Source organism: Emydura macquarii, unplaced genomic scaffold (genome assembly GCF_026122565.2).
Source record: "Emydura macquarii macquarii isolate MOO-44397 ecotype Brisbane River unplaced genomic scaffold, CSIRO-AGI_Emac_v2 contig_3113, whole genome shotgun sequence".
Lineage (NCBI taxonomy): Eukaryota > Metazoa > Chordata > Testudines > Chelidae > Emydura > Emydura macquarii.
The window spans coordinates 1,308,449-1,331,259 of record NW_027133250.1 but is presented as its reverse complement, the minus strand read 5'-3'; the positions used below and the strand labels follow the sequence as shown (position 1 = coordinate 1,331,259).

The 22,811-nt window shown below is 53.1% G+C and overlaps 2 protein-coding genes across 4 annotated transcripts in view; both read left to right on the top strand.

The window, feature by feature from the left end:
* PPP1R8 (protein phosphatase 1 regulatory subunit 8) overlaps positions 1-6,463 on the top strand; it is a 29,427-nt gene extending 22,964 nt beyond the window's left edge. For 2 of the 3 annotated variants that reach the window (XM_067530755.1, XM_067530756.1), the window contains 4 exons: positions 294-442; positions 936-1,080; positions 3,201-3,265; positions 3,889-6,463. In XM_067530755.1, the coding sequence (XP_067386856.1) occupies positions 294-442; positions 936-1,080; positions 3,201-3,265; positions 3,889-4,242 (713 nt within the window). In that variant the 3' untranslated portion in view covers positions 4,243-6,463. Of the gene's footprint in view, positions 1-221; positions 443-935; positions 1,081-3,200; positions 3,266-3,888 lie in introns of all 3 variants that reach the window. The other variant, XM_067530754.1, reaches the window with a different exon arrangement.
* Positions 6,464-19,155: 12,692 nt separating this feature from the next.
* Positions 19,156-22,811, top strand: part of THEMIS2 (thymocyte selection associated family member 2) — a 30,259-nt gene continuing 26,603 nt past the window's right edge. The window contains exon 1 of the mRNA XM_067530748.1: positions 19,156-19,263. Coding sequence (XP_067386849.1) covers positions 19,170-19,263 — 94 coding nt within the window. The 5' untranslated portion in view covers positions 19,156-19,169. The remainder of the gene's footprint in view (positions 19,264-22,811) is intronic.

The window sequence follows — 22,811 nt, the reverse complement described above, 5'->3', positions numbered from 1 at the left end:
CAGAGGGTGCTTGTCATTTCTGTTCCTGATTCATTAGGGGAGTGCTGTCAGCTTGGTGTTTGGGAGTGTGCGCTCTGCGTGGGACGTTAGGTGGATGGCGTTAGTCGTGTAAAGTTACCGCCGCAATGTGTCTATCCGGCCATCCGAGCGTGGGTTCTGCCCGTACAGGCCGTGTCTCAGCTCCCCCGTGACGGTGTTTTTCATTCTGATGTTCTCCTCAGCACATGGCACGTTCTTGGGTCATATCCGCTTGGAACCTCACAAACCCCAACAGATTCCCATTGACTCCACAGTTTCATTTGGTGCCTCTACGCGGGCATACACCCTGCGAGAGAAGCCTCAGACTCTGCCGTCAGCAGTTAAAGGAGACGAGAAAATGGGCGGCGATGATGAGGAGCTGAAGGGTTTGTTGGGCCTGCCAGAGGAGGAGACGGAGCTTGATGTGAGCAGCCCGGAGCATTGTACCACTCTCCACCATTGGCTTGAGTATCCTGGGCTCTCTAATTTTCCTGGCCCTGTAGATGGTTTTGGGGTGCTGCTGCTGGCAGGTCAGGAATGCTCACAAGCCATCTCATGCCTCTAGGGTTGGCTTGCCTTCATGCTGCTTTCCAGGACCTTTTGTATAACAGCCCAGTGATTTGTTCTAACAGAGGCACCTAGACGTGTTCTTCCACTCCAGCCAGACCCACACCAGGTCGCTAGCAATTCCCCCGCCTTGTTGCTTGTTCACAAGCAGTGGCCACTGTAGTGTCATCACCTGCAGTCAGCTAGGGGAGGGCAGGCCTGGAGGGACACACAGAGACCCGTGCAGCTGGCCCTTCTGCCCCATTCTTCCCTCAAGCTGGTACTAAGCAATGTGCTGTGCCAGCCGTCAGACGTGCTGGCTTTGTGCATTACAACTGCACTGATCATTTCCTCCCTGGCTGTGTCCCTAGAACCTGACGGAGTTTAACACAGCCCACAACAAGAGAATCTCCACGCTCACCATAGAGGAAGGGAACTTGGACATCCAGAGACCAAAGAGGAAACGGAAGAACTCCAGAGTGACGTTCAGCGACGATGACGAGATCATCAATCCCGGTGAGCGTTTGTATCTTGTCCCTCCATCTCCTCTCCCCTGTCCCGCCAAAGCCAGCGGGCTAATATCCCACATTTGGAGTCCCCACATGGCTGAAAAACATGCCCACCTGAGTGGGCAACTCCAAGGGAACTGGTCCTTCAGTGAGCACCCACATTTCTCCCCATCAATATTATGTGGCCTCTGAGACACGTTCCAGCTGAGCAGCACTGTTACTGCCCCCCGGCTGGAGTACTTGGGTCCCCTCGACCCCTACAGCTCCTATGCTGCTTGCTGAGGACCCAGACAGAGCCACGGAGGCGGGAGGGAGGGGCCAGACTCCCAAGGGCTGAGACCTCACAGTTGCACCCATTTTTCAGCAGCTCAGCGCCCTGCGTGCTGGACTCTCATCAATTCTCTCCACTTCCTTTGGTGTCTAAATGGGAGCTGAGTGTTTTTGAAAATCTAGCCCTAGATGCTTCAAGTACCACAGGGATCCACAGCTCAGATTTCCCCTGCTAATCTTCATGGCTGGCCCAGTCCCCCCTGATTCATGCAGAATGGCATTTTAAAGGTAGCTCCCACTCTGCTGCTGTTTGCCCTATTGCTGGATTACTGACGTACCTGTTAAAGCATGGCTCCCTGGTTTTATAGTACCTTCAGGGATTACAAACAGTGAGCTCCATTTGACAGTGCATTTAGCTCCAAGTAACTACAGTAGAACGTCAGACACACACACCTCGGGATGGAGGTTCTTTGTAACTCTGAACAAGACATGGTGGTGCAGTACACTGCAGTCAGTGTCTTCCAGCTGTGACTGGCAGAGATCTCTGCCAAGGTGGCACCTGGCAGCACTGCCTGGTCTGCAAGCAGCTCCCTGCCCTATTCCTGTTTCTTGCCTTTGGGCTGAACTAGGGGGCCTGCCCCACACCCTGGGCACTACAAGCCCCAGCCCTCAGCCGCCTCTCCCCAGGGCTCACCCTGCTCAGTGCACTGCTTGCCATGCTCCAGAGGCAGCACGTGGCAGGGGTTGGTGCCAGCCGGCTGCCAGTGCCCCTTCCTCCCCTGTCCCTGCACTCCCAGAGGTGCTGGCAGGATCCAGGGAATGCAGCCATGGGCAAAGCTTGGGCTGCATCGGGGCACAAGCTGTGGCCCTTTAAAACTCCTCCAGAGCACAGCTGACCCCCACTCCAGCTCCAGGACAGGTTTTGGCTGCAACCTTCAGTTCCTTGCACCGTGAGCTGCTCACCTGTGTCAGCTTTCGTTCCTGGGGTTGGGTGTGTGTGTGTGTGTGTGTGTGTGTGTGTGTGTGTGTGTGTGTGTGAGAGAGAAAACAGCTTCCCCCTCCGGGTGGGGTGGGGTTGGAGGGGGTGAAACAGCACCTTTGGCCCCATGGCTTACAGGAATGGCGCAGATCCCAGACTCTTTCTGCTGTGCACAATATTTGCTTTCTTTTTTCCCCACCCCTCCCTCCACTGCTGCCTGATTGCTTACAGGACTTCTAGTCCGTCTCACAGGGTGTTGGGTTGACTGGTCAGTTTGTAACTCTGGTGTTCGTATCTTTGAGGTTCTGCTGTATTGTGAGTTGTGTGTCAATGCCATTTCACCCTTTACAAGAAGATCCTTCTGTGAATGACTGCCTTAGATCCCATTTGCAATGGGTCATTTGAGATTTCCCATGAATTTCTCCTGACTGAGCCTCCAGAGCTGGTCAATGCCACTTCACGCATGAGTTGCACAAGGGCCTTATTTCCGGTTAGAATTTGGTGGTTTGGAAATTCAAGCTTTGACAAAACCAGTCTGGAAGGACAGTGGGTATATTAACCATTGGAACAACTAAAATCTAAGCAATATGAACACCCACCCCCCCAGGTTCAACAATACTTCCAGCTCTTCCCAGCCTGAATAATTGGGAGCTCACTTGAGGTGTTGCCACTAGATGGCCCCAGCAGTACGAAGGATCTTAGTTTCTCTACCTTTAGACTTACCCGTGCATACACAGCTCCTGAACTCCAGGTTTCTGAAGGGAAGGTCCATACACCACTTCCATATACAGGTCCGCGTACATGCCATGTGCACACTGCAGGTGTTATCCTCTCTTCTAGCCTTCGTACTAAAAGCATAATCCTTGTTTTACCTACAGAGGACGTGGACCCTTCTGTTGGGCGTTTCAGAAACATGGTACAGACAGCAGTGGTCCCAGTCAAGGTACACACTGACCTCCAAATCTAACCAAAAAACTTCATCTGTAATTTGTAATCTAGTGTGACTTATTGTTCTAAATATTGTGCCTGAGGGTGGGAGTATTGTCCTTGTTTCTTTGTGTGTTCGGCTGGCTTAAAGGGAAGGTGACAGGTCTGTCTAGGTTCAGAATTTAGGCAGGGTTTACAAAATTGAAGATCAATAGAAATGTTTGTCATTTTACATCCGGAAAAGAAACATTGTGCTTAAGAAACCACACGCACTCAGCCATGCCTTCTGGCCACCTGCAGCTCTGGCAGGCAAAGATGGGCAGTGTAGTTAAACTATTCCATAAGCCAAACCCTCGCTAACTCTTCCAGCACAGAGTGTGTCCTGCACTGTCAGTGAGAGCTTTGAGTGACTGCAGTGGCAGTCCCAAAGGAGATCCAGCTGAGGTGCTAGGGAAGAGGGTAACCTGCCCATGTCTGTGTAACTGCTTCATACGTGACCACGCTACGCATGCATGGTGACTCTTTGTGGTGTGCGACAAGAGGGTGAAAAAATTATATGGGGTCCAGTTAAAGTGGCTTGTCCTGGTCTTGCATGCTGTGAATCATTCACTAAATAGTTCGATCTTCCCTCATTTGCAGAAGAAGCGGATGGAAAACCCAAGCTCGCTGAGCATGGATGAGTCTGTCACACGGCGCATGCAGAACTTCCCTTACGGCGGAGGATTGTATGGTGGCCTGCCTCCCACTCACAACGAGGCAGGTTCCCAGTCGCATGGCATTCATGGGACAGCACTCATTGGCGGCCTGCCAATGCCCTACCCCAATCTTGCCCCTGAGGTGGACTTAACTCCCGTTGTACCATCGACAGTTACCATGAACCCTGCTCCCAACCCTGCCGTCTTTAACCCTGAAGCTGTGAATGAACCGAAGAAGAAGAAATATGCAAAGGAGGCCTGGCCTGGAAAGAAGCCCACCCCTTCTCTACTGATCTGAGATGGGCTTTGTTTGGGGGTGGGAGCGATGAACTTGAGAAACTGTTCCCGTGCAGTATCGTCTTTTAAAGTTTGTGTCCTAACCACATGTAATATCAAGATTGGAGGAGTGAAATGTCCCGCAAAGATCTGTCTTCAAAACATTTTTATATGTATGTAAAAACACATCTCCCACCTCCTTTTGAATCAGAAGGTCCAGCAGTCTTTTCTCTGCCATCATTGTCCCTAGGGTGGCTATACTCTGAAGTTTTGTCCAGAAGTTAAAGGGACACTGTCAAGTAATTCAGGCCCCAGCTTTATGGCCTGGTCCTGCGAACACATCAGCTAGATGTAGTGCTTGCTGCTATGAGTAACCTCGCTCTAACTGGACTGCTCAGGGCAGTGCACACTACGCAAGAGTGAAGTGTGCGCCGGGGAAGGCCTAAATTCAGCACTGAATCAGGCCTTTGTGTGTAAATCGTCACAAAATGTAATATAAATGGAATGGATTTTATTGTTTTACCTTTGCAAAACCACAGGCAAGGCTTTTAGTTTGGCTGTAAACATTCCCTTGTATTTGCAACCTAAAACTCTTCAGCATCTGGGTAGCACCTGAGACTCTGAAGATGAAATGGACAAGAAATAAAAGTGAAACTGACTAGTCAATTTCTACTTATCACCCTCTGTTAAACACAAAAGGCAAACAGCAAAGAAATGGTTCATATAAACTCCTTTTTAAAAACCCTTCTGCTCTAATATCTAAGGTGTTACAAAGAACACAGATAAGGACACTTGTTTTTTTTTTAAACATGGATTTTAACCTTTCAGTTGAAATGAAATATCTTTTTATTGAAAAGAAATCACACACCCTTAAGACTTGTGAGCTCAGGAAGCATCTAAGATATTACCAGGTCTGTGATTAGGGCCAGCCAGCCAGCAGCAATGGGTTGGTCTCATACAAACTACGTGGTTTTTAATGACTAAAGAATAAAACCATGTGCAGTTTTCTGCATGTTGTCCTTTTCCCTGCTAACAGCAGAGGGCAGGGGTGTTAAAGACAAGCAGCAGATTCCTAAAATGACAGCATCATTTCTCGGTGGAACGTAAAATCCTGCCTCATCTAAGCGAAAGCAATTTTCCCAGCTTGGATAATAGCACTCTGGTTTGATCTCTTCATTTTCTTACAGTTGAACAAAATGAGAAATTTGATGGGGGATGCTCCAGCAAATCCTCATCTTTAGTTTCTAAAACCTGTTTGAAATTAATTCGATATTTTACTTTTTTAAGTAAATACATAGAGAAATCAGAACTGTATTGTCCTAGGTTTATTCAGGAGCCTTTACATTGTGTGATAACACAGTTCATCTAATTAGTTACCATACTATTCTGGGGAATTCTTCCAGGAGTGCACTAAAATATGACTTTAACATCGTTGGCAGGTCATCAGTAGTGCATTAGTACTGGTGTTGCCAATACCTGACAGCCATCAAAGTTACACTGTCCCCTAATATATCAAAACTGGCCATACACACTTGAACTGCTTTGGACAGATATTCCAAAATCAGTGTAATTTTCTGCAAAAGAGAGAGTTGACCACTTCTATCATGTTTGTGGTATAAAAATGAGCTAGTAACCACCCCAGCCAGAAGTGGTTGAAGCCCTTTATGGACTGGTTCCGTCCCCCTCTCCCCCATGTCTGGATCAAAGTACTGTATGCTGGAGCTTTTCATGAACATGGTGTCATTTCTCCATGGTCTGATTGTAACACCATGTTTTCGGTTGTCCCGCTAAACGGCTTGTGTTTCTCTTTAGTTGTTCCTATTCCAAATCCTCCAAAGTCCACTTACAGACTTCCTCCCTAGGCTTTTATTTCTACTTCCCAGGCTGTAGGATTTTTCTCTTTCCTGCCAGTCTGTGTTATGAAGGCAATTCTTTAGGGTCTGACCAGTTAGGGCAAGTAAAAGTTGAACAGTGCTTTATTTTACAAGTGACTCTTCGCGAGATCTCCCTGGGGAAGGGGAACTTTCCTGCTTGTTGTTTTGAAGCTCTTCTCGTTGGGTTGTACAAGCTCTCGTTATTTCAGAGCTCTGTGGCCATTACTGGCCCGTTCGGAGGGGATGGCACGAAACCCATGGGCTTTGTACAGAAGTTTGTACATTTGTGTAATAGGCCTTTTCACACTTTCTGTTTAGCTTTTTACCTGTAACCTTTACTACATTGTAAATTAAACGCAAATTTTGCCATTTTGGAGAGTTTCGTGTGTTCGTTCCCAGCCTAGATTCCTGCTGTAGATGGGAGTTTGCATCGTCTATGGCATCTTGAAGGTCTCTTGTCATTGCAAAATGTCCTTGTCATTGGAGGCCCTAAGCTTAGCAGAACTGGCTTGTGCTCGGCCCTAAGAGAAGAGTAAGTCTGATTGCTGCTCCCACCCCTGCCTCCCATTCCCTGTGCTTGTGGCTTGCACCCAGTCTCATTATTGCATAAAGCGGTGTCGTCACTCAGGGTTTACAAACAGTAATGGTCCTGCTCCGTTTTCTGACCTCCTCGCCAAACGAATTTTCATTGTCCTGAGATGGCTCAGCTCCCAAAAGCCTGGGCACGGCTGTCTTCCAGAGAGAGTCTCTGAGCCAGCCTGAGAGCGTTTATTGCCACAGGAGCACCAGTCAAGGACTCCAGATCCAAAGCAGGGGTCAGCACTCACAACTGAGGTCAGGTAGCTCTGCTCCCATTGTGCCACTGCTGGTCTGAATGTCAGAGCCCAGCAGCCAGTGTGCACCCAATGCACTGAGCCTTAGGAGACTGCTGAGTCAGTGGCTGGGCCGAGGGATCACAGTCTGGTACTTACTCTTTAGCCCCAGTCTTTTCAGGAACTGCTCCGAAGAGTGATTCTTCCTGGGCAGGAATGTGGAAGGCGTCGTTCTCTAGTGGCAGCAATGCAGGTGGGAGTAGCTCTACAGCTAATGCTCAGTGCCAACAAGACGCTCGCCCCGATTGCAAGGGCTGAGCACCTGAAAACCTGCTGTGGATTCCTTTGGAAACGTGGCCCTTCACTATTGCTTCTCTGGCGAGCAATTCTTAAAGGCTGAGCAGCTCTCACTCCTGCAGCTGCAGGAAGGGAAGGAGGAAGCGCGCCAGGGCTGAGGCACTGGCCAGGCTGGGTGTGAGGCTTTGCAGGTCAGCCAGATCAAAGGGGGAAGTCCGTGGTGGCTGCATGGGGGGTGCTACCGCAGGAAGGTGAGCTTCCTCGTCAGGAGGATTCCCGGGACAGTCTGCACGGACCGGCTTGCTCAGCAGGAGGCAGGGTGGAGCTAAAGGCAGAGCTCTTGCTGCTCCGTGAGCTGGCAAATCGCAGAGTAGGGAGCAAGGCAGCTTCCACTTCAATCTGTCTGCCATGGGGAAGAGCATCAGATGCTCCCCAGCTCCATGGGGCGCTGACTGGGCTCTACCTGCCTGGGCTGGGGGAAGAAGCAGCAACGTTCCGGTGTTGGAGATGGCGGGATCCCAGCCAGCTCGGACTGGAGGGCAGCCATGTGCTTCGGGCCACCGCATGGCCCTGACGCCAGCCTCTCTCTCCCTCCTGTGAGCCCTGGAGAAGCCGTTGGGGACACTTGGCAAATGGCTGAGCGTGTGTGTGCGCCTCAAGGCCAGCCCTGTCTATGGCACTGCCCTCTCCCCCTCAACAGGCCAACTAGCTGCCCAGGAAACCAGGAACCTCCCAGGGTTTCAGGCTCCAGCCTCTCACTCTGGTTTCTGCAGACCTGCTTCAGCGTTGTTCACCCTGCTGGACGGCTACAAGGCAGGCAGGCAGGTATCTGCCCAGCCCCACCCAGGGGCCCGTTCTTGACGTCCACCAGCACCCACCCCATGACATGGCGGGGTGTCCCTGCAGCCCCAGCGCCCTCCATGGTGGAGTTGGGCTGCTTCATCTAGCAGCTGCTGTGCAGTGGTGGGGCAGCTCTGTCGGGAGGCGGAGGAGACCTGTCTTTTCCCCGTCCCTAACCCAGAAATATCTGCAATGGGAACGTGCCGCTGGGTCTGCTCAGCGCCTGCTCCTGTAGCCCTGCCCCAGGCTAGGCCCTGCATGGAGCACTGACTTTTGAGGAACAGGTAGTCTGGTGGTTGCTGGCCACAAGTGGATCTTCGCTTTCTGTTTTGTTCTGAGGAGCTGGTTCCTGTTCTAGGCCTGCTGAGGATTTTTCCCTTGCACCTATTCACACACTCAGGCAGATGCCAGTTAAATCCTAGACAAAGTCTCATTAACTGAGGGTGGAGTGGGAAGGAGATGGAGGAAAGTGTAACTCTGTCTGGGGAGATCCTCTTGGGCACTCACCGCACTCATGCCAGCCCAACTGGAGGGAAAGGGCACGCCAGTCTCCTTGGCACTATCTTGGCCATCCTGCAGCCTTGATCCCACAGCAGGGCTGGTTACCAGCTCCCCAGTAACAGCTCAGCCAAGCCTGCTGCCATCCTGTCCCCCTGCACCAGCCAGCTGCATCTGCAATATTAGAAGCTCAGCTCTGAGCAAAAAAGAAACTGAAACTGACCCATCTCACCCCACAGCTCCACGCCTTTTATGGAGCCAGAGTCCCAGCTTCCGGCAAAACATTTCCCCCATCCCATGCTGGAGGGAGGCAAGGGAGCGATGGCTGGAGAAAGCTCTGCCCTACAGAACATCAAGGCAGGCAATGAACTTGCCATCTTGGCCACATGCCCTGGTGCTGGCAAGAAGCTGTCAAATCCACAGGTCCTGCTGAAAAGCTGGGCGGGAGAAGTAACCAGCGAAGTCGTGAGGGCTGGAGTGGGGCCTTGTAGCCGGGAAAGTGACAGCTGCTGCTGGTCTTCCAGGGGCAGGAGCACAACGCACCAAACTGCCAGCTTGACCCCTCCACTGGGCAAAAGAGCTGAGCGAGCGTCTGCCCCCCGATTCTGCATGAACCTACAGATCCCCATGTGACCCCGCCATGGTGTGTGGCAGCTAGGGGGAGCAGAGGGGCATCTAGCAGCCCCACAGGGGGAGCGGGGAAGGTGCAGCACTCCCAGAACAATGGAAAACATTTGGCTGCAAGGGCAGAGGGAGCCCACTTAGCAGGGTCCAAGGAGAACCGGCTTTCAGCCACTGCCAAAGCAGGGCTCCATGCCCGCACAGCCCGAGGAGTCTCAGATCTGCAGGCAACAGGAAGAGTCCAGCCTCCGGTCCCGCTTGACGGAGTGCTGGATCGGCCCTAGGGCAGCGCTGAAGAAAGGTCATGTCATAAGGTGACTGGACACGTTGATGTTTAAGGGGATACTCAGGAAGCTCAGTCGTGACCTGCCTGCTTGAATCAAAGGAGCCAGGACTCCAGGCTCAGCGTGACACTGGAACATTTTAAAACTTCTCTCCACACCAAAAACAGCCACAAGTGCCGTTTTTATCAGCGCTATAAATTCCTCCAGGGCCACGTGCCGGCACATGGCACCCACAGCCTGCAGCGTTGGGTTTGTGAGTGCTCATGCAATTTCACGCTGCCCTGTTGGTGCCAGTTCATTGCCTTGACCGCTCACATTCAGCGTGTGTTTGCACGACTGTGGAAATGGCTCTCCGTCCGCCGAAGGCCCTTTAGCTCAGGCTGGGGTTTAGGGTTTTTTTCTGTTCTCTTGTTCCCGAAGTTTGTCATCCAATCAAGGGGCATAAAAACCATGTGACTGGGGTGACCAGTTTGCTGCTCTCCGTTAACAGGATTTCCTTGCCAATTACAAACCAATAACGAACACGGTTGTAAAAATCACAGTCTGGCTGTTGATACTTCGCAGCTCAGAAAGGGTTACATTTGGCAGGCTGACGATTCATAAAGTCACAGCTTCAGGCTGACGGCTGGAGGCTCAAGCTGCCCAAACCCTTTGTTGCAAACAGGTAAGTTAGTTCTGGTTCCATGCGCTAATGTGTCCACAAATGAAATTCTTCATTATTCCAAATCTTGGAATGATTTTTGGGAACAGGCTTTAGGGCTCTGGATTATTCCTCAGCTGTTTGCGTTTTATTCCGTATTTGGGATGGACATTTCAACCTCTGGGCATCTGTCACATGGCGTCGCTTCTATGCCATACCTGGATGAGCTGCTCTTTATAAAGCAGCTGACGGAAATACGTTTCTTTTTGCCACGAAATGAAGCTAGTGCCTTGTTCAAGCAACGCTCAGCCACGGGCCTGAAATCTCCTTGCCACTAATATTCAGGTGACCCAAACTGTCTGGGGCCAGGGCTGCTCACGTTTATCGGTCGCCTCTGCGGGGAAACTGCCTGTCCTCACTGGCCAGCTCCAAACCCAGCCAGCAAAACGGCGACTTTCAAAGTCTGAAGCGTGACATGATAAAACGGGTGAGGGAACGAGATTGAGGGTGATAGGAAACCACTTGGCAACATCCTCTTAAGTAACAGCCCTGGCCACACTATGGTACTCACCCTGCTTCGAGCATCAGCTGGGACCTAAACACCCAGCAAACCTGCCCCTGGCCACTGCTCACACCTAGCCTGGGCAACAAGAGTCTCTGGCTAATGGGCAGAACCCAGCATGGGAGGCGTCCAGAGCAGTGGCAGGCTGTTTTGTGCACACCCCAGCTCACCCAAGCCAGCCTTGCCCGCCCCTCGTGTCTGCAGCAAGCACAGCTGTGTGTCCTGCCCTGAGCAATGGCGTCACCAGGCCGGCCCAGTGCGAGGCCCTGGCAGCCCAGTGCAGGGGGAGGTAGCTGTGAGTAGTGACAGGCAAACCTCACGGGAGGCCCAGCCCTCAGGACAGACCCCAGGGAGCCTGGCACCCAGAGCCACGAAGGTCCGTAGGTGCCCCAGGCTGGGCTCTGGGAGCCTCTGTCCCAGTTTGAGGCTCCACCGCAACCTGCAAAGCCCCCACTCAGCCCTGTACGTCCCCACGCGGCCAGCGCCCGTGGCCAGGGTCCCTCGGCGCCTAATGCCTGCCTCTGGGCGTGTGCACGGTTGTCTGCCGCGAGGGTCTGGCCCCCCGCTCCCACCGGAGCCCAGTGCAGCCCAGGAACCGGCCCGAGAGGCTCTGAGCCGCCCAGTGGCCACCTCCTGGCCTGGGTCCTGTTCCAGGGGGCCAGAGGAGGCGGTGCTGCTGCTGCTCACCGCACAGGTTTAGCCCTGTGCTCTGGGCACACGCCTGGGACGGGGCCCGGCATCCAATGCACCCTCTGCCGGAGGGCGGGGAAGAGCTGAAGGGGCAGCTAGCACCTGCTCTAAGCGTCTGGCTATGGGACGTCCTTCCTCTCTGGGCCCCTCTGGATACAAGAGGCCGGGCTCCTGGGTCTCCCCCCGGCTCACCCGCCCTCCCGCTATGGCCCGAGGATGCTGGCATCGGCGCAGGCCCTGAGGGAGCCCCCGCTCAGTGGGCAGAGCTGCAGCGTGAGGGGGGGCACCCCTCTTCAGTCCCCATTGATGCCTCGCCCCGGCCCAGGCCTTGCTGCTGCTCCCTGGGGGGAGCGGGGGCAGGGCAGGGCAGGGCAGGTCACACCCCTGGGGGCTCCCTGCCTGCCGCACAGGTTTGTCATCGCAGCCCAAGGGCCTCCCCCCGTCGCTGGACGGGAGCCTGGCCCCTAACTCAGCAGAGACCCCCGCGGCCAGCAGCTCTGCCTCCAGGGGCATCCAGATGTTCCCTGGGGCGGGGGAGGGGCTGGGAGTGCTAAGTTCCCGGGGGTGGGGGAGGGGAAGGGGCTGGGGGTGCCCTGTTTCCCAGGGGTGGGGGAGGGGAAGGGGCTGGGAGTGCTCAGTTCCCCAGGGCGGGGGAAGGGAGTGCCAGTCAGTTCCCAGGAGGGTGGGGGTTGTTTGCCCTTGCCCTTTGGCTCTCCCAGGGCCCTGGGGCCGCCAGCCCGTCTGTCGGGATGTGGGGAGACCCTGGCGGTCAGGGCCCGCGTGCAGCGCTGCCGACGGGCTGTCGGAGCCGTAGCGCCAGTGCTGGGAGCTGGGCGTCCGGCCCAGCCCCCAGCTCCTGTTTATTTCCTGAGCTGCTTCCTCAGCCTGGCCGTGTGCACCGGCTGCTCTGGGCTTCAGCACGTCTTGAACATGCGCCTCCAGGTCCCTGCCCGCCAGGCGAGGGTGGTGCCAGCAGGGCTGGATGCAGGGCTGGGGGCGCCGGGCTCGGGATGCGTCGCTAGCAGGTGTGACGTGGCAGGCGCTGTGTCTGTGGCTCCGTTGTCACTAACCGCCTCGGACGTCCTGGAGCGCCGCAGACGCTGGTGGAGCCTTCGTGACGTTCTGAGACCAACGTTTTCATTCACACATTGCTGTGAGCGTCGGGGAAATGATTTGTTTATATATGGCCCGAATAAACCCGGCTTTCCAGCCCTCGCGTGAAACCACAGGCGTGAAAGGGGCGACGCGTGCGATGCAAACGAAGGAAGGCGGGAGGTTAGCAACGGGAGCGGGGCGCCCGGGACAGGCCAGTTTAGCTAGGCCAGCCCTGGGGGCACGGCCAAGGCGCTGTGTTGGCGAGGGGGAATCGGGCGGGCCGAGAACAGGTCTGCGAGGGGCTGGGTTCTGCCTGCCTGTGCTTTACCTCAGAAGATCAGCTGCTGGCGCGGCCGGCAGGCTCCACGGGGCAGGTCAAAGGGAGAAGGGGCTTCGAATCAGACTGGCTGAACCCGCTGGGTTGGTTGCATTCACACTTGTTCGCTCCTGCAGCGAATTCACATTCAGGCTAAAGGACTCAGCCCCTGCCTCTCCCGTCGGCTGGTCTTGGCCAACACGCAGAGGGAGCCGAGGCCTGTGGACTGCAGAGCCAGGCTGTGGTGGCTGCAGGTGTCGCCACGGCTGGGGCTGGTCCCAGAGGGGCCTGAGTGCTCCCTGAGTGCTCGTCGGGTGCCTCCAGCAAACAGTGGAAGGCCAGGCGCCCCGGTCCGAACTCTCATTGATTTCCTCTGAGGATCTGGCCCACGGCCCTGATTCTGCCAGGGTGAAACACAGGCCGGAAAAACCCTTGTAACCGCCTTAGGCTGGTGACACGAAGTGAAACAGCCCCAGCTCTCGGTGTGGATGACAGTGGCCGGTGGGCCAGCAACAGCTGCAGTGCACGGGACGCGGCCGGCTGCAGGGGGCAGCTGGGAAAGAGCCATTCAGCCTGCGTGCTGTGTTGGTGCGGGCCTGGCCGCAGGCCCCCGGGCAGTGCTGGGAGCTGCCCTGTGCGCTCGCTCTCACTCCCATGTATCCGCAGCACCTTCCCCACCCGCTGGCCCCAGCAGCAACATCCCTAAAGAGCACAGCACAGGCGCGTTTCCTTCCGCATTTGCTCTGAGTCACTGCGGTCTCCTCCTCGCTGGCCTGACTGTGTGAAACCAGCTCAGAGCAGCTTTACCGCTCGGCCATTGACTCAGTATTTCATTAACTCGTGCACTACCGCGCTCCCCCCCGGCAGCCCTTTGAATAAAGCATCTGGGCCCCACCGGCGGTGACGCGTGGGCGCCCCGTGAGGTGTGCAGCCTGAGGCAGAAGGTGAGCGCCAGGCTTGGATGTTATGCAACAGGAGATTGAGCCGAGGGTCTTTGGGAACGGCTTCCCCGACTCCCTGCCGCCAGCTCCCTAGAGCAGCGGCTCTGGGACTTTGGGCTGGCTAAGTATTATTTATGAGTTGTGTTACCATAGCGCCCAAGAGCCAGAGCCATGGGGCCGGGCCCCCCTGTGCCAGGCGCTGTACAGATACAGAATAAAGAGACAAAACAACGAGAGTCCTGTAACACTTTAAAGACAAACAAATTTAATTTCTGCAGCCATACGCTTTCGTGGGCTGCAGATGCAAGGAGGGCTACAGGACTCTTGTTGGTTTTGCTGTATCCAGACTAACACAGCCACCCTCTGGAATAGACAGTCTGCCATGGGATGGGAAGGCAAAGCCAAGGGAGCGTGGGGCCGGATCATGCAGCACCTAATCGGCGCGTCCCTCTTGCAGTGACACCTGCTACCCTTGCTGGCTAGGAGAGACGAAGCGGTTGGACAAAAGCGCTGGCTCCTGCCACGGATGGAGAGGGCTGGGAGCGGGAGGATGCACTGCTGGGCACGGCTGCTCACGTCACCTGTGTGTTCCCAGCAGCCCCAGGGAGCAGCTGTTCCTCAGGCACTCACAGGCCCAGCCGGTCTCAGGCTGGCCAGGATTTCACAACCAGAATCGTTGCTTAGACCCTCCCAGCCCCAGGGGCTGAATGCGAGTTAGCGCCGCCCAGCACCCGAGGGCCACCCGCCGCCCAGCCATGCAGCTCTCAGGGCCTGGCCTCTCTGGGTTCTCCCATGCAAGAAGCAGATGTGAGGGCCCTGGGCGCGCCCCACTCAGGGCTGGCAGTTCCCCACGCTCCCCCCATGCTCACTGCACTGAGTGCTGGCCCCTCTGGATGGAGCCGGCTCGGCACAGCTGCCCACATGCCCCACTCCCCGCACCATGTCCCAGTGTGGATCCTGCCATTGGTTCATGACTGAGCTAGCCTTGGCCTGGAACAGCCCCTCCCCACGGCACGGCCACACGCCAGTTCACACGCAGCCTCCATTACCGTGGGACCGAGGTCACTGTGGGGCAGCCAGGCCGTCTGCTCCCCCAGCCCTTCCAGGACCCAGCATCGGGCCCGGGAATCAGAAACCCCTCAGTTCCAGCGCTGCGTCCACACCTCCTTAGCTCTGTCCTGAGACCCGCACAGGAGCCACCCAGCACCTCCCCCGGCTGCAGCCTGCTGCCCAGTGTGCGCGCTGCCCGCCGGGGAGCGCAGCCGGGGGCCAGCGAACGTCTCCACAGGAGCCCAGAGGTGAAGTTGCAGGCACGGGTTAGAGGAGGGAGCTGTCACCATGCCCAGGCTCTGTGGGAGGTCACCGCTGCCCCAGCCATGGAGAGGAGGGACCGTCTCCCTGGGCATGGTTGTGCAGTGCTCAGCGCAGAGGGGCCCCCGGCCCCGCTCAGTGTAGACATAGTAACGGGGATGGAGGCCACTTCCTGCAGCCTCTCCTCCGGCTTTCCCCTCACCACAGATGAGGCGCCCAGGGACCTTTTCCCAACCCCCGCCCCGACCTCTACAGCTCCCGCAGACCGAGCCAGGGGCAGGACTGGCCCCAGCTGGTGGCTGAGCAGGCCGCAGCAGAGCGGCAATGCCTCAGGGCTGGCTGTGCTCAGCTGTCGGGCCTTTGCCTGGCGTCTGGCGGCTGCAACCACAGCAGAGCAGGAACTCGGTGCGCGCTGGCCGACAGCTGTGGTGCAGTCTCCTGCCACAGACAGACAGCGCTGGGCATGCCATGCCTTGTCGCTGCCTCTCCGGGTGTGCGGCGGCTGCCCTGGGGAGCAGGCTCTGCTCAGCTCTGGCGCTGGAGGCCGGCAGAGAGTTGAGGGCGCTGATGTTTTGGAAAGTGTCTGAGCTGGGCGTATAGGGACTCCCCACAGCGGTGAGCGCTGCAGGGCGGCCCATGCCCGGGCGGCCCAGAGCAGGCGTAGAGGCAGCTTTCCCGTCCCGGCTCCGAGCAGCACCTGCCAGCAGCACGGGCTGGTCCTGGCTGTGTCCCAAGCAGCCGGTGGGCGTGGTGCACTCAGCGAGGAAACGCTGATCTGTGACCTGACACAGCATCTCGCCACGAGCCTGGCTGGCGGTGACTAGCATTTGCAGCACGGTGGAGGGTGTGAAGGGCCGAGCACTCGCCCGGGACAGGCTCTGGGGCCCTCGACATGGCAGGGACGATGCTACCTGAGCAGCCCCACTGCCAGCCAGAGCAAATCCAGCAAGGAGCCCTGGGCTGTTAACTCCCAGCCCCCGCTCTGAGTGCCGCTGGGGGGAAGGTACAGGGAGCCTGGGGGGGGTCTGCTGGGCTAGGTACTGGGCCTCTGCCGCCGCCCCACACCACTGTGTTACCTGCACACTAGGGCACGCCCACCTTGACCCTTCTGTGGGCTCCAGGCATAACCCAGTTAATTTGGGCACCCTACCCTTACCCAGTTCCTAGGGCTCCGGGCTACCCTTACCCAGTTCCTAGGGCTTAGGGCATAATCTTCTGCAGGTTTGTGGGGCCTTTTACCCGTGAAAGAGCATTACACATAAATATCCTTTCCCTCTGTTTTCTGAGTTACCAGAAGAGAACACATGTTAAGCATACAATGCTCACCACTTCCAATAAGGCAGATGAACTTTTCTTCATGGCCTGTCAAAATTAAATCATCCAGACTCCAGTTTCTGCACAGTATGATTGGAGGGTGTTGAGGTCTGGCAGCTCTGATCTTGGTCTGTGTCCTGGAGTTAGGTTCCAAAGAACTTCCTTTTAGACCCCAGTTTATATAATTAAATTTGAGTCCTGCTTACCTAGCCAATCATTTTAAACTAAAGCTCTACAAAACAATATTTTTCACCAATCCTAGCCCATTACGAACCAATTTCTTTATCTGGTGATGGTGGGTACCATTAGGACAGGAATGCCTTCTTAGCAACCCGATATTACATTAGAATCATCGAAGATGAGGGTTGGAAGGACCTCAGGAGGTATCTAGTCCAACCCCCTGCTCAAAGTAGGACCAACCTCAGCTAAACCATCCCAGCCAGGACTTTGTCAAGCCGCAGCTTAAAAACCTCTAAAGATGGAGATTCCACCACCTCCCTAGGTAACCCATTCCAGCGCTTCACCACCCTCCTAGTGAAAAACTTTTTCCTAATGTCCAACCTAGACCTCCCCCACTGCAACTTGAGACCATTGCTCCTTGTTCTGTCATCTGCCACCACTGAGAACAGCCTAGCCCCATCCTCCCTGGAACCCCCACCTCAGGTAGTTGAAGGCTGCTATCAAATCCCCCCTCATTCTTCTCTTGTTTTGATGTAATTTAGATGGAATGTGAAGATGTGACTCTGCTTCTTAGCTCATGAATTCTGCTGTCCTACTGTGGCTGCTGCTGCTTACTGCAGGAAAAGGCCTCAGACCTTCCAGCCCCCTCCCAAATGATGCTCTTACTAAAGCTGTCAATATTATTACAGGAGTCCAATAGTCAGACCTGCTGAGCTTGGGTTTGCCTCCTGGTTATAATTAACAAGGACCTTATCTGACTTTGTACGCCAGCTTCCTGTATGCCATGAACAATGCTCTTCATTCAGCAAGCCACAGCTATTATGCTTACTAATAAAGCCAATTGGATTCCTATGATTACCACAAATGGCTGAACCATTACATTTAGTATACCGGCTGCAGAAGGTGTGTTTTCCACCAGTCGTCATGTTCTGCATCTGCAATAGTTTTCAGCACTTGGCTGATTTTTGTATTATCATGTTGTATTTCAATACATATTTTCTTTCCTGTCACTGCAACATATTGTAAATGTAAATATAACATAGGATGGACCAACAATTTCCTTATCATAATCATATTTATGCCTAAAGTTACAGGCATTACAGTATGATGCAACTGTGGTTTAAACTTTAAATAGTTTACAGTTCATACTGGTACATAATACTCAAAATCACAACTTTTAATCTTTGAAATATTGCAAAATCATCTATTAACTAAATAAGTCATAAAATACAATTAATTATCGTCTAGTACTTACCATCAGTCAATGGCTCCTAACACAAACACATTCCCTTTCTGCATACACAACAGCTGATTTTTGTTCAGTGAATATATTAAACATACATCTTTAGGTGCCTTTGTCTTTAACATAAAAACATTCATTTTTTTCTTGTAAATTTTGATCTTCACACATATCCCAAATTTTCATGGGCCACACACTGGAACATGTCAATAGTTTTTTATTGTTGATGTTTTTTTATATGCCCAGGAATGATGATCGGTGGAATACATGATCAAATTTTTTGTTAGCTGGCTTTCCACAGGAACCACCAGATATATTAATAGCAAGTCTGGGGTGTACAGTTATTACATATGCTCGTAGACCTACTTGGTCTTTATTCAGTGTAAAGTTTACCAATTTTCACAATGCCATTAATTGTTGGGCCCTTTCTGTAACATTTTTCCACAACAACTTTTTATTTCCAAAGGCAAATTTTCTTGCATGCCTTCCCAGATCCTTTGAATGACAAAACGCTGACATTTCCTGGGCCTGTGTGCAGGTTAATGCTAAAGACACATTTTCTTGTATTGATTCCATAGTCCCTATTAAAAGTAACAATTTTTTTTCATCTTGCTGTTGCCATACTAGCTGGATTTTAGATCATTCCCAATATTTATACCCTTTTCTTAGAGGAGGTACATGTCCCCGAAATACGCCCTGTTGGCATTTTGTAACTTTTTTTTTTAATTAATTTTGGGAGGGACAACAGGGGTAGACTGACATGTGCTGGGTTCCTGATATTGTGCTATTCCAAAGGGTCAGTTGACCAAGGTTAGTTAGTTTCAAGTCCATCATTTACATGTTTTTTGCGTGTACACTAGATGAACTGGCCATTGACTGACCACGACCATATGGTTTTTAGATTAGCACAAATACACATGGGGCTCCTGTTCAAACACCCTGGTACAGAGTTTGTGTTGATGTCCACGTGCATTTTAGCACTTTCCAGGATTTCTCACACACCCTGTTTAATGCTAAGGGATCTGCTCCCAGAATTCTTTAGCAAATTTAGACTCAGACTTTACCAGACTTACGTTAATGACAATCATTCATCGTAATTTAGCACCACTCCAACACCGTGCGTTCGGTTGCTATTCTTACAGCAGCCTTGCTGGGGGCTGTGAATTTTGGGCCTGTGAGGTCGTGGCAAGGGAGATAAACACGGCTTGGTGGAGATAACATACGGGAGCCCTAAAGACAAAGGGTGGAACTGCCAGTACCGAAGCAGCCCGGGCTTTGTAAGGGAGTTGGCGCACTGCCAGCAGCACCCGCCTCTGCTTGGGGGAGGAAGTTATTTCAGGCAGAAGCAGAAGTGAAAGACATAACACAGCCCCAAGTGTCCCCGTCTCTCTCTACACTCAGATCCCAGCAGAGCCACAGGGAGTGCACGGAGCCATGGAGCCCCTCTCTTTCCAGGAGTACATCTGCTCCCTGGACCTTGCATCCCTGCCCAGGGTGCTGAAGATTTGTTCCGGCGTGTACTTCCAAGGTGAGTACCCACCTGCTTCCCGACCATGGCCAGGATGTCTCTGCTGCTGGTGCCAGTGGCTTGGGTGCTAGAGACCGGTGTCTGCAAAGCCTTGAATGCCTTCAAGGAGTGGGGGAAGCAGGGTGCTGACTGCGGTCTCAGGCTCTCCCGTCCCATCCTCACCTCACTCTGCACTCACAGCCTGGCGTGCTTCTAGAGCAACCAGTCTGATCAGCCCTTCTCCACCTCACCGTACCAGCTGGCGGTACCGTGGTGACAACACCTGGCAGTGGTGAATGGTCCTTCTGCCAATCCCTGGGCAAGAAGCACGCACTTGTAGACAAGCAGCTTATGGAGTGGGGCTGGGATCTGACCATTGCAAACACTGAAATCCCAGGCACAGACACACCCAAAAAGCCCTTCCCCGTTGGAATGACACTGGCCCCCCTTTCTGCCTAGGTAACCCCTCGCCCACCCAACCAAAGGGAAAAAATGAAAAACACAACCCCTCCACCAACCTGAGTTTTTACCCCAAAATGGAAAAAGGGCAGAGACTCCAGGAAGGAAATGTGCTCTTGTGATTGCTTTTTACGGGGAAGGCGCAGCTCACATGCTGCACGATGGGCAGCAGGATGAGACCAATTCATTGGCCTCTGGCTCCAAATTTTATAAACCAGCTCCACCGTGACAGAAGAGAACAGACCTGCCCACTGAGCTGTCGCTGTAGATTCCCAGGTGAAACACTTTCCTGGGGCAGCTGTTGAGCTGGAGAGAGATCCCAACTAGAAGAGGGGTTCTCGTTTTTCTGGGACTCCCTTTGAAAACATTTCAAGCTGTGACAATCCGCCCCAAAAGTGCCGCCCCTCCGCCGTGCCAGGCCACCCTTAATTCTGCTGGGGGTGGCACTGCCTTCAGAGCACCCGACCAGCAGACGCTGCTCTCTGGCCACCCAGCTCTGAAGGGCTCTAGCTGTCAGCCACGCAGGGGGCTGTCAGCCGAAACCACAGCACGCATGGGGACTGCAGCTGGTGACCCCCCCAGAATAGCCTCACCACCCCTTCAGGGGTCCCAACCCCCAGTTTGAAACCCCTGAACTAGAGCTAAGTCATCATTCCCAGACCAAAGCAATGGTCAAATAGAGCACGACTGTGCAACGGTATGAAAATGTGCAGCGCACTCTGCTCTGTGGTGACAACATGAAGATTTTACGGTATTGGGTAAGATTAGCTGGATTCTATTTAAGACATTGTAAACTGACTTTTAAAGGCACCAGCACGTGCATCCCTACAGGGCAGACTTAAGGTTGTTTGAGTACCTGAACTCTGCATTTCCACCTTTTAGCATGTTTAGATTTCTTTTCAGTTTAACATTAACTTTGAATTGTCTGGGTGTCTAATGTTTGGCTGGGATCATAACACCCTCCCTGGAATGTGTTTTACCCTAAATCCTCCCAACCTTCACTTCATTTGAAGAATTTCCTTGTGTTTTAAATTAAGTGTCATCTACTGTTTGCAGTGTGTGCAGTGTGGTTGTGGCCATGTTGGTCCCCAGATATTAGAGCAACAAGATGGGTGGCATAGTATCTTTTACTGGACCAACTCCATTTGGAATTCAATAAAAGATATTATCTCACCCCCTGTCTAGCCATGATCACTAACAAGAAATCCCACCAGGGTGTTACTGTGTGAGCTGAATGATGAGATGTACACAGTCAGCACAGAAATGGCCGGTCTAGGTCAGGCTCAGGTCTCCAGTGGTGGCTAGCACCTTCAGAAAACGGTGTGAGAAACACCATAACAGGCAGATGTCGGCTAATCTGCCCCATTGAGATCTCCTCCTAATCCCTGCTAGTCAGAGATTGATTTAGACCCTGCAGCAGAAGGTTTGAGATCCCTTCTAGTCTATATAGGTATTTATACCACACTCATCACCGTAGTATCTTTGCACTTTCCAGGGGTACATTAAGCAACATGACTGCACATGGCTCATGTGTTATTTGTTCTCTCAGCCTTGCCCCAGGGGGATAAGTGCAGAGGAGAGTGTCTATTTTGGTAGGGTGTGTTTTTGGTTAAATAAATATATACCGGTTGCTGTATGTTTATATTCGAGATGGCAAGCTCAACGAAATGCGCCTTGCACTTGAGACAGAAAGCCGTGAGGTTTGTGATGATCCTTTCCAAAAAGGCTGGTTAGGATTAACTGTTACAATTAAAGAAATCTTCACACGGCTTTCTAATTCGCTTTTTGGGCCAGATTCCCAGGGCACATTGACTGTTTTACCCCAATCTGGAGCAGCACAAAGTCTCCAGAACGGCCTGGCCAGGTATACAGGGCTTCCAGACCCTGCACTGCCAGAACAGTAGATACACTTGGGGGCAGGGATCGGATACAGAGTGACCTAGACAAACTGGAGGATTGGGCCAAAAGAAATCTGATGAGGTTCAACAAGGACAAGTGCAGAGTCCTGAACTTAGGACAGAAGAATCCCATACACAGCTACAGACCGGGGACCGACGGGCTAGGCAGCAGCTCTGCAGAAAAGGACCTGGGGTTACAGTGGACAAGAAGCTGGATATGAGCCAGCAGTGTGCCCTGGTTGCCAAGAAGGCTAATAGCATATTGGGCTGCATTAGTAGGAGCATTGCCAGCAGATCGAGGGACGTGATTATTCCCCTCTGTTCGGCATTGGTGAGGCCACATCTGGAGTACTGTGTCCAGTTTTGGGCCCCCCACTATAGAAAGGATGTGGACAAATTAAAAAGAGTCCAGCAGAGGGCAAAAAAATGATTAGGGGGCTGGAGCACATGATTTATGAGGAGAGGCTGAAGGAACTGGGCTTGTTTAGTCTGCAGAAGAGAAGAATGAGGGGGGATTTGATAGCAGCCTTTAACTACCTGAAGTGGGGTTCTAGGGAGGATGGAGCTAGGCTATTCTCAATGGTAGTAGATGACAGAACAAGGAGCAACAGTCTCAAATTGCAGTTGGGAAGGTCTAGGTGGGACATTAGGAAAATCTTTTTCACTAGGAGGGTGGTGAAGCACTGGAATGGGTTACCTAGGGAGGTGGTGGAATCTCCACCTTTAGAGGTTTATAAGGTGCAGCTTGACAAAGCCCTGGCTGGGATGATTTAGTTGGGGCTGGTCCTGCTTTGAGCAGGGGGTTGGACTAGATGAGGTCCTTAGGTCCGTTCCCTAATCTTCTATGATTCTGTGATTGAACAGTGGGGAAAACTGAAATGTACAAACCAGCTTCCCTCACTTTCTGCACACCCGCCCCTACATTCCTCCGCTCCCACACACCCCTTCCTGTACCCGCATTTCCCTGCTTTCATACCTCCTTGTTTCCTGCCGCACGCCATGCTGAGTAGTTCTGGTGCAGTCGGTAGTTTTTTAAAATAAAAGAAATACATAGGATGAATATATGGGACATAGAATATAGAGGACGAATGGTCATTTTCACTGTCATTTTTCATAACTGAAGCTGTCTCCTTCAGCAGACACATGCATAAAATCTCCTTCAGGGCAACTCACAAGGAATTGCTCTCTTAGCAAACGCCTGCCATCTCCCAT